The sequence below is a fragment of the Canis lupus genome, chromosome 32, assembly GCF_048164855.1.
Source record: "Canis lupus baileyi chromosome 32, mCanLup2.hap1, whole genome shotgun sequence".
In the NCBI taxonomy this organism is placed as follows: Eukaryota; Metazoa; Chordata; class Mammalia; order Carnivora; family Canidae; genus Canis; species Canis lupus.
Window position 1 is genome coordinate 24108114 of NC_132869.1, and position 19412 is coordinate 24127525.

The window sequence follows — 19412 nt, forward strand, 5'->3', positions numbered from 1 at the left end:
CAGAGGTAAGGAAGAGGACCCTGGGGCAGAGCATTGTGAAGCCATGTGGCCCAGGTGGCCAGCAGGAGCCAAAAAGCTGGGAAGAAGAAGTCGGGGGCTCGCAAGATTTGCTTCATTCAGGCCTGACTTGGCTTAATTAACTGGTGAGCTACTGGGACAAAGACAAGGATTTGGCAACGGTTATCTAAGGTGTCTCCACATCAGCGCTGCCAGCGGACAAGACCCTACCAAGGGCCCGGCCCGGCTGCCAGGCTGCGGTTCCGGCCCGCCCGACAGCCCACAGCCGGGAGGGCCCTCTCGCACCCGGAGCCTCATCGACAGGGGTGCAAAGGCGTTAAATAATTAAGCTGAAAACAACAGGGGGGAGGAGAGAACTATGGGGCAGAGCAGGGGGTCTGGGAGCTTCCTGGGACCTCCCTCCCCGTCGCCCCCCTTGGGGACCCTGGCACCTGGCCGTCCCGGAGGCGCCCGCCGCAACCTGGAGCTGCAGCTAAGCAGCGCCTCGCCCAGGCTGCCCGACCCCCGCGCCGAGGGCCGGCGGGAGGCAAAGCCGCTTGTGGGGCGGGCTCGGACGCCAGCCGCCCGCGGGGCTCGCAGCCTCGGGGTCTGGCCCCAGAAGCCGCCCCGCCGTCGCCCGGGGGGAGCCGGAACCCGCCGGCCGCCGGGGTCGCGCGGCGCCTCCCACACCTCGCGCAGCCGCGGGGCTCACCTGGCCGCACCTCGAGGTCTCCCCGCCGCGGGCCTGCGCGCGCGCCGCGTCCACCCGGGCGGCCCTTTTTGGGTCCTTGGCGGGTATTTTCCGTCTGGCCCCACATCACTTCCCGTAAAGGAGAGCGAGGTGGGGGCGGGACCTCCTGCCACCTCGGGGAGCACCCCCGCCCCACGCCGCCGGGGCGCTAGGCGGGCGCCCCCTCGCGCGCCGCTCCCGGTTCCGCCGCACCCGGCGCGGGGCCCTCCTGGGAGCCACGGAACGGCTCCCGCACGCTTCGTTGGCCGCCACCGGGTCTCCACCGGCCTTTCCTGGAAAGCGTGAAATCTTGAGAGAGAGAGAGAGAGAGAGAGTTGTCCTCGTGTTGAGACGCAGGGGGGCCACTCACAAACCTCCAGGATCCGTGAGCTGCGGGGGTGCGGCTTGGGGACCCGCGCCAAAGGTCCTCCCCCCAAAAGCCATGTTCTAAAGGTGTTTTCCAGGGCATCCGATCGGCGTCCCCACTGGCGTAGGGGTCCTGGGCAGCAGCGGCAAAGCCGGTCCCACCCAGGGTTCCTGAGGCCCAGGGGGCTCCTGCGCCAGGTGCTCCCTGGTCCAGCTCCCCGGGGGCCACATCCGTGCCGAACGTCCGGCTCTGCCACCCTCCATCCCGCCTCGCCAGCTCCTCCTTCGGATCCGGCTGGGGCCTGGCCTTGCCGGGGCAAGGGAAAGCTCTGGGGTTCTTGGAAATGACAGGAAGGAGAAAAAGTAAAATTCTGGCAGGAAAAAAATAATGCATTTCTGAGAAGGAAATGACAAACGAGGTCTCTGCTTGTACAGTCTAGTTCGGATTATAAAATCACTCTAAATTTCTAAAAGAGAGCAAATCGTTATATAAAAAAAAAAAAAAAGGCAAAATACAGCACCCTGGAGAATAGCAGCTGTAAGGTGAAAACTGCGAGCCTTTGCTGCCTCCCAGCGGCCTCCTCTTAGCGCTGACGAGTGTGTGCGTGCGCTTGCTTGGATCTGCAGCTGTGAAGGTGGTTCAGGCCACCCCGGGTTACCACTCAGAGGCAACCAAATTTCTCCTCCATTGGCGTCGGGCTGTGGACAGTGGCCTTAATTCTGCGGACTCCCAGGCAAAGCACCTCTGAACCAAATAATTCCACATCGAAGCAGGGCAAAATGATTGAAAATCTAATCCAGCTTCTCTTACCACCTGTTCCATCTCACTGATCTGTGTCTACTTCCACCACAAATCTCAGCTGTCCCAGGTCCACCTACCCAACCCCATCATACTCCAGTCTGCAGCTACTCACAGTTTATACTACAATTAGCTTTTCAAATATATGTCCAATTTACAAAATCACTTATAGGATAAATTATATCAAATTGTGAAATGTTGAATATGCATTCAATGTAATATTTAAAGGGAAATATAACAGAGTAATGTCAGAGTGAGAGATAACTGGTTTCATCAGGGTGATAGTGTCAAGGGATGTTCCCCAGCTAAGAAAGGCCAAAAGACTGTTGTTGGTAGCGGCTAAGACAGGAAAAGTAGACCCATGTTCATGTGTAAAGGAGCAGTTCTGGGAGTTACTGATCAGCTAACAACTGAGGTACCAACAATGCATCAACTGCTAATGGCTGATATGCTACAAGGAGAGACTTCCCCTTCAATCTTCCCCACTCCTGAAGCCAAGCAGGGCTGTAACAGGAATTTATCAAGAAGGAGATAAAAAAAAAATAGACAATGGTAATGTGGCCCATTCATTTCCCTTTCATTCACGGAGTCCAATTTAGGTGCTAGAGATGTAATAGTGAACAAGGTAAATTGGCCCCTGTTGTCAGTAGCTTGATAGATCAACAAGTAAGTAGTTAATTCCAATGTGGTGAGATAAGATCTTCCATAAAGGAAGTAAGAGTGTTACTGGAACACAAGTGACACCAAATCAAGACTTCCCAGAGAAAGTGACATCTAAATTAAGAAGGGTGAACAAGGTAGGAAGATGAAGGAAAAGAGAGCAGAAGAAAGACCTGGAGGCAAAAGAGAGCATCAGGTATTAAAACAACTGAAAGAAGTTCAGAAAAGCTGAAAAACCGAGTAGAAGGAATCAGAGGAGAAACTGGAGGAAGAGCAGAGGCTGGATTTTGAAGAACCTGGAATTATTATAATTTATTTACCATTTACTATGAGTCAGCCAATATGCTAAGAAGTTTGCATATATCCCCTCATATACTTCTCAAAATTGCCCTCTGAAATAAGGACTATTTCTGTCTCTAAATTACAGATAAAGTGAGCCTTAAAGCAATGAAGCAACCTGACCAAGATTATACAGCTGAAAGTGGCACAGTCAGGACTAGAACATAAAACTCATTTTCAAATGGCTACAAGGTTAAGAATGGGTTTCAGAGGCCAATTAGCATGCTGAAATCCAAGTAAGGTATAATAGTAATCTGGTTTAAGAACATGACCATCAGGATGAAGGTGAATAAACAGATTTGAGATACTTAGGAGAGTAAATCAAGAAGACATGATTGTAGGTGGTGAGGGAATGGGAGAAATCCATGAAAATGCCTGTTTCTGGTTTGGGCAACTAGGAACCATTGAGCAAAAGGAAGAGAGTCCTGTTGCAACAGGGTAAAATAAGCCATAATGAACAAGTGTAGGACATTTTAACTTGACATATCAGCATTGGGAGAACGTACAAGTGAGACTGTTCAGTGTGCAATTGAATAAACTGATCCGAGGCACAGAAGACATGAATGGAAGTTATTGCCCAAGGGATACTCAAAGACATGAAAGTCAACGAGCTAGTCTAGAAAATGTACTAAGAGGGCAAAGAGGAGGCTTGAAACAAAACCCAAAGTCTGAGAAAAGAGTGCCCAGGGAAGTAGGAAGAAAACAAAGAGAAAAAGTTATTAGAAAAACTAAATATGTTTAATATATCTTATACCGATTCAAAAACCCTCTCTCTACCACTTCTTACTCTAGTCACAGAACTGGTCACAGTATCTCTGTTGCTATATTTAGCAGTAAAAGGGTATCACGTGGGCAACTTACCTTCAAAGGGTTTAAAAAAAAAATAATGTGTGTGTTCATGTGTGAATACACATATATGGAGAGAGATTAAAGCAAATGTAGTAAAATGCCAACATTTGCGGAATCTGGGTAACAGGTATACAAAAATTTTTTGTGCAATTTTTGCACCGTTTCTCTAAATGTGGCATTATTTCACAATAGTTTTTTTTTTAAAGAACTTTTAGAATTCTCTTTGTGATGAAATTCAATTTGTGATGAAATTGGAGAAACTACCACCTGATTTTTCCATGGAAGGCACTGATAACACTCCTTTCAGGATGACATTGGTGAGGAGGCCACTGACATGTTTGAAAAGCTCAATGGAAAAAAAAAAAAAAATGAAAAGCTCAATGGTGGTTGCGCTTTATGGGCTGAGATTGACAGTTGAAGATGCTGCTGCAACAGGTCTCCCTAGCATAAACTAGAAATAAAAGAATCCCCACTCACTTAAGCTAAAGGCATTCCCTGTCCCCAGCACTGGTCCCAGGCCTTGCTAAAGCCTGCAGGTAAGTGCACTCCACACAGGGGGTGCCTCTGGATCACTTGGCTCTCGTGGCCAAAAGGGCTTGTGTTCCTGGGAACTACAGGATTGTAACAACTGGAAAGTCATTTCAGGGCAAGCTACTATCCTGAGGGCACTGCACAACCAACCAAAACATGCCCCCAGTCTGCCTGTAAATAAGGCCCATTTATTTGTTTCACAGCTTTAAACTGATGGACAAACTCTAGGTTTTTCAGATATCTCAGACTACAGAGGCACTACTAGGAACATAGCCAGGGAAACACCATCTTTGCACCCTCCCTAGGCTTCATCACAGCTAACTGGTACTTCCCAGAAAGTAGTTTATACACTCATCTGAAGTCCCAATTCTTACAACTCTAACTGAGGGGATACCTCTGTATCTCCTGGTCTAGGGGTCAGCAGGGTCTACAATTGTGCGTCCAAAGGATTATATGTATTCACATAATTTAAAAGTTCTGCTTAAGGATCTGGCTTCCAATTAGCCTGAACCCAGGTATTGACTGAGATCACAGGTCTTAGCACATCATCAACAGTTGGGACCCATTAAGAATAAATCAGTCTACTTAGAAAATCACAAAGGTTTCAAAGACAAAAAAGAGGTAGAGCGAGGTTGAACAATAAAGTTCATCTCCTACATAAGACTAGTCCTTCAAGACTGGGAGAGGTAGCTGTTTTGCATTATACTTAGAAACAAATATGGAGAGTCAAGTCAATTGGAAACAGAAAAATATGTTCCAAAAAAAGAACAAGACAAAACCTCAGAAAAAGACTTTAATGAGATGCAAAAAAGTAATCTACCTGATAGAGTTCAAAATAATGGGCATAAAGATGCTCTCCAAACTCAGAAGAATGGATAAATATGTGAGAAGTTCAACAAAGAGGAAGAAAATATAATAAAGAACTAAACAGAAATCACAGAGCTGAAGGACATAACTGAAAAATACACAGTAGGGGTTCAACAATAGACTAGATGAAGCAGAGAAAAGAATCAGTAACCAGGAAGACAGAGCAGTAGAACTCACTCAAACAGAGCAGCAAAAAGAAAAAAGAAATTTAAAAAGAGAAGATAGTTTAAGAGACTTAAAGAACATTAGGCAGAGTAAGATTAGTAATGCAGGGTAAGAGAGGAAAAAGGCAGAAAATTTATTTGAAGAAATAATGGATAAAAAATTCCCTAACCTGGGGAAAGAAACAGACATCCAGGTACAGGAAGCATGGAGAACTCCAAACAAGATAAATCCAAGTGATCCACATCAAGACACATTATAATTAAAGTGTCAAAAGTTAAAGAGAGCATCTTAAAAGCACCAAGAGAAGAAGAACTTCTTATATACAGGGGGCCCCTTAAGACTACTGGCAGATTTTTCAACAGAAACTTGCAGGCCAGAAGAGAGGGGCATAATATATTCAAAGTACAGAAGAAAAAAACCCTCCAACCAGTCATACTCTACCTAGCAAAGCTATCATTCAAAACTGGAGAGATAAAGATGTTTTCCATACAAGCAAGCATTAAAGGAGTTCATCACCACTAAATCACCTTTACAAGAAATGTTAAAGAGACTTATTTAAGCAGAAAAGAATATGCACTAATATCAGCAAGAAAATATAAAACTAAAGATCTTACTGGTGAAGACAAATATATAGTAAAGTTAGGAGAATAACCACTTATAAAGCTAGTATTAAGGTTAAAAGACAAAAGTAGCAAAAATAACCACGACTACAATAATTGGTTAACAAATACACAAAATAAAAAGATGTAAAATATGACATCAAAAACATAAAACATGGTGGGGGAATAAAAATATAGAAGATTTATAATGTGTCAAAAGCTTAAGTTGCTGTTAACTTAAAAAATACTGCTATATACACAGGCTGTTATATATGAACTTCATGGTAACTGCAAAGGAAAAACCTACTATTGATAACACAAAAGATAATGAGAAAAAAAAAACTAAACATAATACTAAAGAAATTCATCAAACCACAGGGAAAAAAGCAAGAGAAATAGAAAGGAACAGACAGGAAATACAAAAACAGCTGGAAAACAATTAAAATAGCAATAAGTACCTACTTACCAATAATTACTTAAAATGTAAATGGACTAAATCCTCCTATCAAAAGACATAGAGTGAAAAAAAAAAAGACATAGAGCAGCTAAATGGATTAAAAAAAAAAAAAAAAAAACAAGACTCATCTATATACTGCCTAAAAGAGAATCTCTTCAGAAGTAATGACAGAAAGGGAAAAGATGGAAACAAATATTCCATGTAAATGAAATGAAAATGAAAAAAAGCTGGTGTAGCTGGTATACAGACTTTAAAACAAAGACTATAAAAGACAAAGAAGGGCATTACATAATGAAAAGGCAAGTCAATCAAAAAAGAGGATATAAAAATTATAAATATTTATGCATCCAACATAGGAGCACCTATATATAAAGCAAATATTAACAGACATAAATGGAGATATTGCCTGCAATACAATAATAATGGTGGACTTTAACACACCAGTTTCCTCAATCATCCAGACAGAAAATCAAAACGGAAACATTGGCTTTAAACAACACATTAGATCAGATGGACTTAATAGAAAAATACATAACATTCAATCCAAAAGCCGCAGAATACACATGCTTCTCAAGTGCATATAAAACATTCTCCAGGACAGATCACATGTTAGGCCACAAAACAAAAAGACCAAAATCATATCAAGCATCTTTTTGATCACAATGGCATGAAACTAAAAAGTGATGACAAGAAAACTGAAAAAATCATAAAATGTAGATTAAACAACATGCTACTGAACAATCAATGGGTCAACAAAGAAATCAAAGAGGAAATCAGAAAATACCTTGAGACAAATGAAATGTAAATATAACAATTCAAAATCCACAGGATGCAGCAAAAGATGTTCTAGTAGGGAAGTTCATAGCAATACATGCCTACCTCAAGAAACAAGGAAAATCTCAAACTAACTTTACATCTAAAGGAACTAGTAAAAGAATAAATAAAGCTCAAAGTTAGTAGAAGGAAGGAAGGAAGGAAGAAAGATCACAGAAATAAATGAAATATAAATAAAAATAAAATTAAAAAGTCAATGAAACTGGCTCTTTGGAAGGATAAAAAAAATTGACAAAACTTTTGCTTGACTCACCAAAATGAGAAGGCTCAAATAAGTAAAACTAAAAATGAAATAAAAGCTATAACTGATACCACAGAAATACAAAGGATAATAAGAGACCTCTATGAATAATTATTTGCCAATGAACTGGACAACATAGAAGAAATGGATAAACCCTTAGAAACATACAATCTTCCAAGACTGAATCATGAAAAAATAGAAAATTGGAATAGACAAATTGCCAGTAAGGAAATTGAATCAGTAATCACAAACCTTCCAACAAACAAAACCCCAGGACCAGATGACTTCATTGGTGAATTCTACAAAATAAAGGTTTAATATCTATCCTTCTCAAACTTTTCCAAAAAGAAAACCAAACAACAAACAAACAAAAAACTGAAGGGGAGGGAATGCTTCCAAAATCACTTTACAAGGCCCACATTACCACCCTAATTCCAAAACCAGATAAGGATGCCACAAAAAAGAAAATTACAGGTCAATATCCCTGATGAATATAGGTACAAAAATTCTCAGTGAAATATTAGCAAAACAAATTCAACAATACATTAAAACTATCATACACTGTGACCATTGACCTTATAGGAAGAACCCTGCCTTAGGCTGCTGTAACAGAATACCATAAAATGGGTGGCTTAAACCACAAATATTTCCCACAGTTCTGAAGGCTGTGAAGTCCAAAATCAAGGTGCTGGTGGATTTGGTGCCTGGCAAGAAGGCCCTTTTCTCGTTTGTACCTTCTTATTATATACTAACATGGCAAAGAGGATGATCATCTCTCCTGTAGCTCTTCTTATGAGGGCACTAATTCCATTCCTGAGGGCTCCACACTCCTACCTTAATTACCTCCCAAAGGTCCCACCTCCAAATACCATCACATTGGAGGTTAGGGATTCAATAAACGAATTTTGCCAGGGACTCTAGGGAGGGGGGTACACTTAGTCCCTACCAAATCCTTATTTTAGAAAGAACCAACTCAAAGCCTCTTAATCTATCTGCTTTCCCTAAGGCAGTAAATTAGAAGCAATTTAGTCAAAGAATTGCAGACATTAATGCTACCTTCAAAGATTTGAAGGATGTGCCAGAGGGTCTCTATATACCCCATTCAATTAATCTCTTTGGGCCTTACAAAAATTAGATGGAAAAACCTCTAGAGATGGATGGATGGTAATAGTTACACAATGTGAATGTACTTTTTTTTCTTTAAAGATTTATTTTTATTTATTTATGATAGAGAGAGAGAGAGAGAGAGAGGCAGAGACACAGGCAGAGGGAGAAGCAGGCTCCATGCAGGGAGCCCCACATGGGACTCGATCCTGGGTCTCCAGGATCAGGCCCTGGGCCGAAGGTGGCGCCAAACCGCTGAGCCACCTGGGCTGCCTGTGAATGTGTTTAATGCCACTGAATTCTACACTTAAAAACTGTAAAATAATGAATTTCATGCTATGTAGTTTTTACCACACACAGAAAACAAACTAGATGGATTATGACAGAAAACAATGGACTATCTCAATTGTAGCTATTCTGTATACAGCATCCTTTTTCTTTCTTGAAGACAGCTTTTTTGAAATATAATTCTCAAAGACTAAAGTCCACTATTTTAAAGTGTACAGTTCAGGGATCATCAGGGATGTTGGCTGATAACATTTTTTTGTGTGTGTGGTATCCTCATCTGGTTTTGGCATTAGGGTAAGGCTAGCCTTGTAAAAGGAGTCTGAAAGTGTACAATTCAATACAATAAATTGACAAGGTTGTCACTGACCACCACTATCTAGTTCCAAAACATTTTCACCTTAAAAAGAAACCCCGTATCCTAGCAGCCACTAATCTACATTTTCTGCATTTGCCTGTTTCAGACATGTCATATAAATGGCCTCTTGTGCCCAGCTTCTTTCATATTTTCAAAGGTTATTCATGTTGTAGCATGTCGCTATTTAATTATGGCTGAGTAATATTCTATCACGTGTTATAATTTGTTATGCATTGACAGACGTTTGTGTTATTTCCACTTTTTTTAAGCTATTATAATAAGGATGCTATGAACAATCATACACAAATTTTTGTATGGATGTTTTCACTTCCTTTGGACATATACCTAGAAGCAAAATTACTGAGCCATATGGTAATGCTGTTTAACTTTTTGAGTAACTGCCAAACTGTTCCACAGCAACTGCACTGTTTTATATCCCACCAGTGACGTGTGTATCAGGGTTTCAATTTTTCCATATTCTTGCTGATGCTTGTTATTCCATCTTGTTTGTAGTCATCTAAGTTTATGAAGTGGTATCTCATTGTGACCTTGATATAAATGGCTGCAGTATCTTTATCAAACAAAAAAAATTAACTCCTTCTCTGCCACTAAACTGACCAATGCATCATTCTCAAAAGGAGGATCAAAATCAGTTCAATTTAACTTTATGTTAGATAGGATTATCATTCCTTGTTTCCTGGTCTCAATTCTATATTTGCCACATCCCAGAAAGGGGATGTTCCTTGAACCTGGGTCCCACAACAAACAGACTCCTGCAACAGAATCCCAGTCTAGCTGTAGTCAAGCAAAGCTAAGCCTGTCACGTGGTAAATACTTGGTACATGAATTAGAATTTTAATGTATACTTTTATGTGCATAGAAGAAAAAGTCAGGACACCTGGGTGGCTCGGTGGTTGAGCATCTGCCTTCAGCTCAGGTCGTGATCCTAGGGTCCTGGGATCAAGTCCCAAATCAGGTTCCCTGCATGGAGCCTGCTTCTCCCTCTGCCTATGTCTCTGCCTCTCTCTGTGTCTCTCATGAATAAATACAATCTTTTAAAAAAAGTCTCAAAAGCTCACACTAAACTGTTGAATGTGCTGATTAAATAAATGTATACAATAATTTCAACCTCTCACTTTGTTCATTCCTGTAGTTTGAATTTTTTAATGTACATATACTACTTTAATAATTTTTTTTCTTCACTCTTTTAAAAATTACCTATGCTGGCCTCTATTCAACATAGATAGCTTATATGAAGTCATAATAAATTTACTTTTCAAGAAATCAATAATAAAAATGAGTTGATTTAAATAAAGCATCTTGTACATGTGATTACACTGATAGCTGTCTTTGAAAATACAAGTTTAAGATTAGAATAAAAGGTAATGAACAGTTCCTACCAATTTCAGTAACACTATATGAAAAATAGCTTCATAACAAATTAATTCCACCCTTACCACCATTATTAATGCAAATTCGTTTAGGTTACCAAACAGATCTGTGTCATATTTGCCATCTTATATATCATCTATTTTCTCTAAAACTTCAACTTGCTCTGAAATACATCATTTTTCAATTTACTCCACCATTCTGCCCGGGGCTGAAAAACTGCTCAAGTATATTAAACTGGGCTAATTGTAGGCTATTTGAGGAGCATTCTGCCCAAAATGGTTAACTTTATTTACTTCATCTATAACCAGTACTATAAACACCATTCCTAGCTATTTTATAAACAGTCTGGTCACCTCTTGCTCCTGCATTCCTAGAAAAACAAAATCTCAACTAGGAAACAAAATATTCATTCATTTATTCATTTTAGTTTAAAAAAAAGAAGCAAATAAAAGTAAGACATTCATTTTAGTTTAAAAAAAAGAAGCAAATAAAAGTAAACATTAAAATTGACAGCGCTTGTTTTAAAATCATTACATGATTTATTTGTGTTTAAAACATATTTGAGAAGTTTTCATTAGATTATTTATAGTCAATGTATAATTTCAATAGAACATTAAACAATTACAGTTCAACTCCATGTAGTATTAACTTTTCTTCTCTTCTGATTCTTGTGCCAATTTCAACTTTTCTTTTAATTCCATCTGATCTCGGTGGTACTGTTCAAATATTGGTTGATAAATATACATCCCTCCAGCAATTCCAAGGATGCTAGCAAAAAGCAGTTGTGGAAGAGTCAATCTCCCAAACATTTTTCAACAAATGGCATACAATGCTTTCCCCACACAGTGGTTTTGAAAAATAAGTCCACGTCCAGGAAAATATCTTCAGATCTGTGTACAAAGAAAATGAAAAACAAAGCAATACCTTAGCATACATCCTTTAAAAGATTCCATGTCACTACTTTCTTTCAGAGTGAGTAGTATTTTCATCATAATTTTCATAATATGTAAATATTACTTGGTTTAACTAAGACAGGAATATAAATAAATAGGAAGCATGACAAATGAGGGTTAGGGCATGGTGTAAGACAAAGCTAAGTCCCATTACAGTATGTTCTCAATGGTTTGAAGTGGGTAATTCTTAAAATGGCAATGAGGCTGGGAAGAGTCATAATCTACACCTTTATATACCATTATAAAACTAACCACTACAAGAAACAGCTCCCCACAAAAGTTGAAAGTGACTGCCAATCCAATCTGGAAGTAGAAGAAAGAGAATTGTTACTTTTCACTATTAGCCTTTTGGGTTGTTTTGTTTTGTTTACTACTTCATGTTTTTTTTTTGCCAATATGCATGATTAAAAATTTTCACAACAGGCTAAAAGATTTGGAGTTCATTCTGATGCTTTAGAAGGTACAAGTAGTCACCAAACACACACATGTAAATAACTGGCCAGCCATTTTTTTTATATATAAAAATATAAAGATTTGGGCAGCCCAGGTGGCTCAGCGGTTTAGCGCCACCTTCAGCCCAGGGCCTGATCCTGGAGACCCGGGATCAAGTTCCGCGTCGGGCTCCCTGCATGGAGCCTGCTTCTCCCTCTGCCTGTGTCTCTCTCTGTGTGTCTCTCATGAATAAATAAATAAAATCTTAAAAAATAAAGATTTGACAGATTTTACTTTTAACGTGAGAAGTAAAGACTCCATTATTTCTCAGAAAATTATAGTTGTGAGCACCATACTCTCTGGAGAAAACAGAGGCTTATGAAAGAGGAAAACAAAGCGACGGATTTACACGTTTTCTTAACCTTTCACCGTCTTCTAGACCTCCGAGGTTACAAAAATCCCTAGTGGCAGAACTAGTACCAGAAACTAGGTTGTCCTTAACATCAGTAAAATGTAATATAAATTAATCTGGGAAAGAAATGCCCGTTTGCTCCTGGGCTCTTGCGGTTAACTAGATAAACGACAGTTTACCAAGCATGCTACGGTTCATTGCCTGAGTGTAAAAAAAAAAAAAAAAGGAGGTAGGGGAGCCATTTTCAAGTCAGCTCCTTGGAAGATAAACCACAGGAAATAGGAAACCCTTGGCCACTAGTTTGCTAAGTGACCCTGACCGAGTCCTTTAACTTTGCCGAACCTCATTTTCCACATCTGTGCAAAAGGCTGAATCATCCCTAGGCCGCCTACCTCGTCCGACAGTTATTGTGAGACCACCAAAGAGTGAGATGCTACACCAACACGTTTACAATGATCATCACTATTCTTATTACCACTGAGGCACCACGGACCATCGAGCGGCCGCTTCGCGTCGCTGACCAGCCTCCCGTTGGCCCCAGCCTAGCGGCGCTCCGGTTCCTTCCAGCGGTTTCCGGAAGAGAAGCTCGGGCGCAGAGACAACGAAGCCAAAGGCGGGCAGCGGTGTCCCGAGGACGATAAGCCCGAGGCAAACAAAGCCGCCGCACTGAGCGGCGGACACCAACCAACCTCGGAGGTTCCTGTGCCGGGGCGCTGCCGTTTCCCAGCTACCCCCGCGCCTGCGAGCGACGGCGGCCGCAGAGGCCAAGTTTAGTGAGCGGAAGAGCAACGCGCGCGCTCTTCCCGGCTCCTCCTTTGCGGGGTCTGAGGTGGCTGGGGATCTTCAGCCGACCTCGAAGTGGGAGCAGGATGAAGCAAGGGGGCGACGATGGCCGGCTCTTTTTCCGCGGATTCCAGGGCCGCTCCCACGAGAAGGTGAAGCTGCGAAAGAGAAAGTCAACTTTGTACCTCAGCCCCCGGAAGAGCAGCGAGCGCCGCGGAGGTGAGGGGCGGGCGGGGGCGGGGGCGGGGGCGGGGGGAGGGCGCCAAGCTCCCCGGCTGTGGCGGGAAGCCGCGGACCGCGAGTGAGGGCTCCATCTGCTGGGCGGGGCTGCCGAGAAATCGCCGTGCGCTGGAGCCGCGCTTCTCCTTCGCTGGCCGCTTGTGCGGCGTTTTATTCTGCGTGGGTTAATTCTGCCGCGGCCCGGTGGGGTGAGTTGACGTGACGTAGCCGGCCGCATTTTAGAACGGGGGCAACTTACCTGAGGTTTACGCAGCTGCACAGGGATTGATTCCTGGGGTGAGACCAGGTCTGACTCCCACTCCATTTATTACAGCCCCTCTCCCGCCTCCAGCCTTCTCTTTGGTACGCTGTGAGGATGTTGACAGGAACCAAATCACCCCCCAGCAGCTGGGCTGTTGATCTGTCAGAGGCGGTCTTTAATATAAGGATGGACTTCTGCATTTAATAAATATTTATTGTGCGCCTTGAATGTGCCAAGCACTGTGTAAGCGGCATGAAAAGAATGCTGAGTTTCCCCTGTGGAGACCTGAGACGAAAAAGGGAGAATCATTTTTGCCAGATGAAGGAGGATTGTGACGGGGAGAGGGTGAGGGGCCGCTGGGCCTGAGTTCTCGACTCGCTCTTTTCCCCTGACCCTTCCTTCGGTAGAGAAGTTGGATCCCTCAGGGTTAAGGAGAGTAACGAGATTATAAATGAATGACCGCACTTGTCACAGACATAGTTGAACCTTTAGGTATTCACAATCACTTGTTCAGGGCCCAGTTCTGAGTATTGTGTACTCTGCACCAGTCCACAGAGTAAAAGGGTTTTTTTTTCACAGGGTTTTCTTTCAGCGGCTGTAGTTCAGTCGGGATGTTTCTTTAAGTGCTTCTGAAGGATGAACGTTGAGATGGGGCGTGTGTGTTGTGTTGAATGTACCAGTTATCTGAAAAATATTTAAATGTGTTCCTGGAGAATAATGGAGGACAGTGGCAGGAACCTAGAACTATAGCAAAAGACTCAAAATGGATTAGAGTACAAACAGGCAGGTCTGAATAAATTAAAGCACCTCTCAGAACCAGCCAGTTGTTGCCAGTTGAGCTCTGTTGTCAGATGTTATTTTAGGAATGCAGCAATACAGATTTTAATATAAAGTCGGATTTTTAAATGTTGACAAATAAATTAACATTCAAAAAAAAAATACTCTGTATTCAGCCTGCAGGCTGTCCACTTGTGGCAAAGAGGCAGCAGATAGCCCTGGTTTTGAATTCTGTTTCGCCATTTACAACCTTTTTGACTTTGGACGAGGCAGTTTAACTTCTTAGTCTTGTTTTCCTTATAGGTAAAATGGGGCCAATACCTACCCTTTCGCACGATTTGGAGGATTAAATAAGGCAACATGAAGGAATGAACTCTCGCACAGACTAAACAACAATAAGGGCTATTTAAAAACATGCAGAGGACCATTTGATATGCCACTGTTTGACTCCTAAATTAGTAATTTGTTAGCTGGTTTCTGTCATTAGCTACCTATATAGGCTATTACCTAATTAGCCTAAGGCCTTAGTTAACCTGATCTCTTTTTCATTGTTATCTTACTATTCTCTTTATACAATTAATTGCAAGAAAGATTGGTTAAATGGAAGGAGTGATGATTACCCAGTGGGAAAGCTCCAGCCCTTGTCTGTCAGCCAGAGTTCTCTACTATGCCTTGAGTCTGAGCAATGAGCAAGGCTCCAACTGGAACAGCAGATTTTAGTTCTGCAAGTAGAACTTGCCTGACTTTTGTGCCACAATTACCTGTTTTGTTTTCTTTTTTAGATCTTCTTGGTGAAAACGTTTATTTGGTCTCATTTACCATAGCATTACGAATATGTAACTGTTTTTTAGTCCAGACAAGTTTTGTTCCAGATGAATATTGGCAGTCTCTTGAAGTTGCACATCACATGGTTTTCAAATATCCTTTGTAGTTTCTTTTCCAAATTAGAAATGTGTATTCATCTTAGAAATTGTGCCAGCTTCTATTGTATTTTTTCAATTTTCCATATATTCTCCAAGTAGTTTTAACTTATCAAAGTACACCATTATTTTATACTAATATTTCTTCTATATCTTTCTTTGATGTTAATACACTTGACTCAACCTTTAACCAGCAGGTCTTCCCATAGTGCTCAGTACTGTGGAAAATATAGATGAAGTAAAAAACACATTCCCTTCATGAAGAAATTATGAGTTTAATTGGCCATTGCATTTTTAACTCAAATAACCAGTGTGAAATGCTGTGTTTTTAAGTTTCATTATCAAAAAAATAGAAATTTTTTATGCACAGACATTAAAACAGATTGTTTCAGTGCTATTCAACATTAGTCCTTAATATCACTAATTATGGTTATTTGACCTGGGAATGGACAGAAAGATTGAGGGGTTACACATACCCCTTAATCTTTGCAAGCATTTACAAGATTCTGCATCTTTTGGGAAAAGATAGTGTTCAGCTACTGGTAAGTTTATATAAAAGTAATGAAAATAGTTATCAAAAGTAGATTTATTCCACCCTTTTTAAAAGGCTCATGTATATTAACTAAATGACATTATTGGTATCACAAAGTTTGTTTGTTTGTTTGTTTGTTTTTAAAGATACTTGTTGCTAAACTCTGACCATATCTGGGAAGCCCACAGTTACAAAGACATACTATGATGTGTAACCCTTTATTATGTGCTAAAACACAAAAACAGCATAAAAGTGTCTTACTTGAAGGAATCCTGTTAAAATTTGCAGACTTTCAGAATGACTACATTATACATTAATTATTTGGACCTTAGAAGTATTCTTCCTTCATGAAAGCATCACGTGAGAGCAGTGTTGTATCTTGTTTTTTTAACTTGTGAGCAGAACACCATGTTATATGAGCTTATGAAGACTAAATGTATATAAACCTACTCAGGATTTAGTGTTGAAATTAAATCTTAGAGAAAATTAATTTGACAATTTAATGATATGTACAATCATTGTGCTATATATGTAGTAATTAGGCAGCAATAGTAATGTTGTAATTCCTAGATCATGAATTTTGGTGTCAGTTGCCAAGAAAGGGTAGTGAAGAACTAGTGGTTCCAAAGTTTTTCTAAACTCACTCTCAAAATCCTTTAAGCTGTCCTCAGATTAGACTCAGAAGTTTGGGCCTTCCCCATTTTCTGTTAGGGAAGTGGCCCAGAATTCCAAAGGCTGTCCAAATCCTGAGGGTTTCTTGGAGCCTGGAAACACATGGAAAGATCATGGGGAAAGAGAATGTAGAGCATTAGCAGAGTTTCTCCCATTGACACATGTAGAAGTTAGGAGCTGTGAATTTGCTTCTCTTGTCAGGTCTTCTAAATTATGTAGAGTAACCATAATGTCTGGAACCACAGGCAAATATGCATGATGTCATCAAGGATATCTTATATCCCAAGAAGTAGGTTATATTATGAATGAAGGAGTCTTCAAGATAGAAAACTTGCTATTCCTCCAGGACCTAGCCACTCTCCTCAACCTGTAGCTGACCCACGGGGCCATCTTGTGCTTTAAAGTAAGCCGCCTCTTGCCCTCCCCCCCATCCTCACCCCATTGTCCCCCTCAAAAAACCTCCATCCTATCTGGAACTTGACCAGGTAGAGAAACATTAAGATGCTATCAGTCATTCATACCTGTCATACTGATTTTTTTGAATGTAGATTACATAATTTTGAAACTAGAAGGGCTCAGAGAAGTGAAATAAATAGACCAAGGTCACAGCATGTTGAGCTCTTACAAGACAGCTTCTCCCTAAACTGCATACTCTCTATGAGTATAGAATTAGGAATGGCTTAGAATTGCACTGTCTGACATGGTAGCCACTGCCACATGTGTCTATTGAATATGTGAGATGTGGCTAGTCTAAATTAAGAAGTGCTATTACTATAAAATTCATACTAGATGTCAAAAACCTAGTACAAAATAAAAATGTAAAATGTTTCTATAATTTTTTATTTTGACGAATTGGTAATATTTTAGATATGTCGGGTTAAACAAAATAAATAAAATTAATTTTACCTGTTTGGGATTTTTTTTTAATTTTTTAATTTGGCTACTATAAAATTTTAAACTATGTACGTGGCTCGTGTTATATTTCTACTGGACAGCACTGGCTTAGAACACGTGAGAAGAAAGGGATATAGAAGGGAGACCTGAATGGGGTTCCACAGTGGGGGCTTTCAATAGTCAGAAGACATACAAGGGCATTTGGCCTCTGGAAGCTTAATGGAGGAATCAGGAGCTTAAAGAACAGGAGAATGGTAAGCTGCCAACACAGTATCATACTCAAGGTTTACCCCTTGCATGTTCCTTCTCTTTGCCCCAAGTTAACTTTTCACATGAACTACTTTCAGGCCTAGAGGTAAGAAGAATATAGATCTCTATGCAGAGTAAACAAAAGGTATGTACATAGATGCCTTTTGCTCTATTTTACAGGGCAATTATTTTTTTTAAGTGAAATTATGAAGTACAGCATACCTTTAAGACTTAAATATTTACAGATTACTGACAAAGAGGAGGAACATAAAACAAAAGTGTTAGAAGCCACTGACACCTGAAAGTAAAGCTACTCTAAAGTTAATAAAGATTGGTCCAACAAAAATACAAATTTAAATATATTTTTAGAAACACATCTTTTGAACAAACCTAGATTAAATTGTGCTCTATCAGTGTGTTATTTTGTTAATGATAGCTCGGACACATTTTTTTAAAAACTCTCAAAGATGTCATTGTGTAATATTAGAATTACTAACTGTAATTAAGTTATAATACATTTACTCTTTAGTTTTACTTTTTTTTTTTTAAGAATTTATTTATTTATCCATGAGAAACACAGAGAGAGAGAGAGGCGCAGAGACACAGGCAGAGGGAGAAGCAGGCTCCATGCAGGGAGCCCGACATGGGACTCGATCCCAGGTCTCCAGGATCAGGCCCTGGGCTGAAGGTGGCGCTAAACCGCTGAGCCACCCTGGCTGCCCCTAGTTTTACTCTTAAATTTACTTTTTAATGTCATCTGATTACTGTGTTTTTGTAATTGTAGAATACTTGTCCTTTTATGGGAAAAAAAAAGTAAATAATTTTATCATCTGTATTGCAGGATGAAAAACAATGTAACTTAGTAGTTAAGAGCACAGGCTTCAGAATCACAAAGACCCGGGTTTGAATCCTAGCTTTGACACTAAGTAGCTTTGTAGCCTTGAGAAAATTATTTAATGTCTCTGTACCTCAGTTTCCTCACTTATAAAGCAGTACCTATCTCACAGGGATTGTTAGGAGGACTGAGTGAGGTGATATATATAAAGTACTTGGTATGATACCCATCACACACTATTATAAATGATTCATAAAAATTTAACTTACTGTTATGCTAATGGAAATCACTAAATGTGCTTCCAAAATAGAACCTTAACGCAATGAACTATTTTGTTGGCTATCTAAATTAAAAGCAGTAGTGTTGTAATATATAAATTACAGAGAGAAAGAATGAGAATGATAAAACTACTTTGGGCATTTTCCTGAAAAATTAATGTAATTTTTGTCGAAAACAGGTATTTTTGCAGAATAGACTAATATATTTGTCTATTTTTGTACTAAGAAGAAGGGCCTTCAGTTGATAGTTGGATCAGTTTGTTGATTTTTATGCTAATTCAGTGTGAACTGGTACATGTTTTTAAATATCTTCTTTTTTTAATTAAAAAAAAAAAAAAACTATTGAAGATTTGGATTCCTAGACTTGCCCAAGCACTCCTATCTGCTATAGCAGACATCAGACTCTACTCCTTAATGAAGCAACTAGAAAATCAGCAAATGGCAAGATGGGTGGTAAGTGTTAAACCCTTTAGAAACTAGTCACTTATTTCATTCCTAACAGCGTAAAACACATGGAAAAATATCAATTCTTAAAACAGCTTCAAAAGATAATTTGAACAGTGTTATAGAGGTACTTCCATAATGAAGAACAACAAAATTCAAGTGGTGCATGCCATATCT

The 19412-nt window shown here is 40.2% G+C and overlaps 3 protein-coding genes across 7 annotated transcripts in view; 1 reads left to right on the forward strand and 2 right to left on the reverse strand.

Annotated features, from left to right (window-relative positions):
- Positions 1-868, reverse strand: part of RAB27A (RAB27A, member RAS oncogene family) — a 71887-nt gene extending 71019 nt beyond the window's left edge. The window contains exon 1 of one of the 2 annotated variants that reach the window (XM_072808720.1): positions 710-868. The gene's annotated coding sequence lies outside the window, so the exon portion shown is untranslated. The remainder of the gene's footprint in view (positions 1-709) is intronic. The other variant, XM_072808721.1, reaches the window with a different exon arrangement.
- Positions 869-11089: 10221 nt separating this feature from the next.
- PIGBOS1 (PIGB opposite strand 1) lies at positions 11090-13357 on the reverse strand. 4 transcript variants are annotated; one of them, XM_072808671.1, is made up of 2 exons: positions 13060-13357; positions 11090-11463 (listed from the first exon to the last, which is right to left on the reverse strand). In XM_072808671.1, exon 2 carries the CDS (start codon positions 11380-11382, stop codon positions 11218-11220), a length of 165 nt encoding a protein of 54 aa, XP_072664772.1. In that variant the 5' UTR covers positions 11383-11463; positions 13060-13357; the 3' UTR covers positions 11090-11217. The 4 variants fall into 4 exon arrangements, with proteins under 4 accessions (XP_072664772.1, XP_072664771.1, XP_072664769.1 ...); XM_072808670.1 differs by having other exon boundaries at positions 12846-13356; XM_072808668.1 differs by having other exon boundaries at positions 12763-13354.
- Positions 13112-19412, forward strand: part of PIGB (phosphatidylinositol glycan anchor biosynthesis class B) — a 37879-nt gene continuing 31578 nt past the window's right edge. Inside the window, exons 1-4 of the mRNA XM_072808666.1 lie at positions 13112-13372; positions 15194-15329; positions 15753-15873; positions 19140-19244. Coding sequence (XP_072664767.1) covers positions 13240-13372; positions 15194-15329; positions 15753-15873; positions 19140-19244 — 495 coding nt within the window. The 5' untranslated portion in view covers positions 13112-13239. The remainder of the gene's footprint in view (positions 13373-15193; positions 15330-15752; positions 15874-19139; positions 19245-19412) is intronic.

Coding starts and splice junctions, on each gene's coding strand:
- PIGBOS1 (XM_072808671.1), bottom strand. CDS start 11,382: ATGTTTGGGAGATTGACTCTTCCACAACTGCTTTTTGCTAGCATCCTT.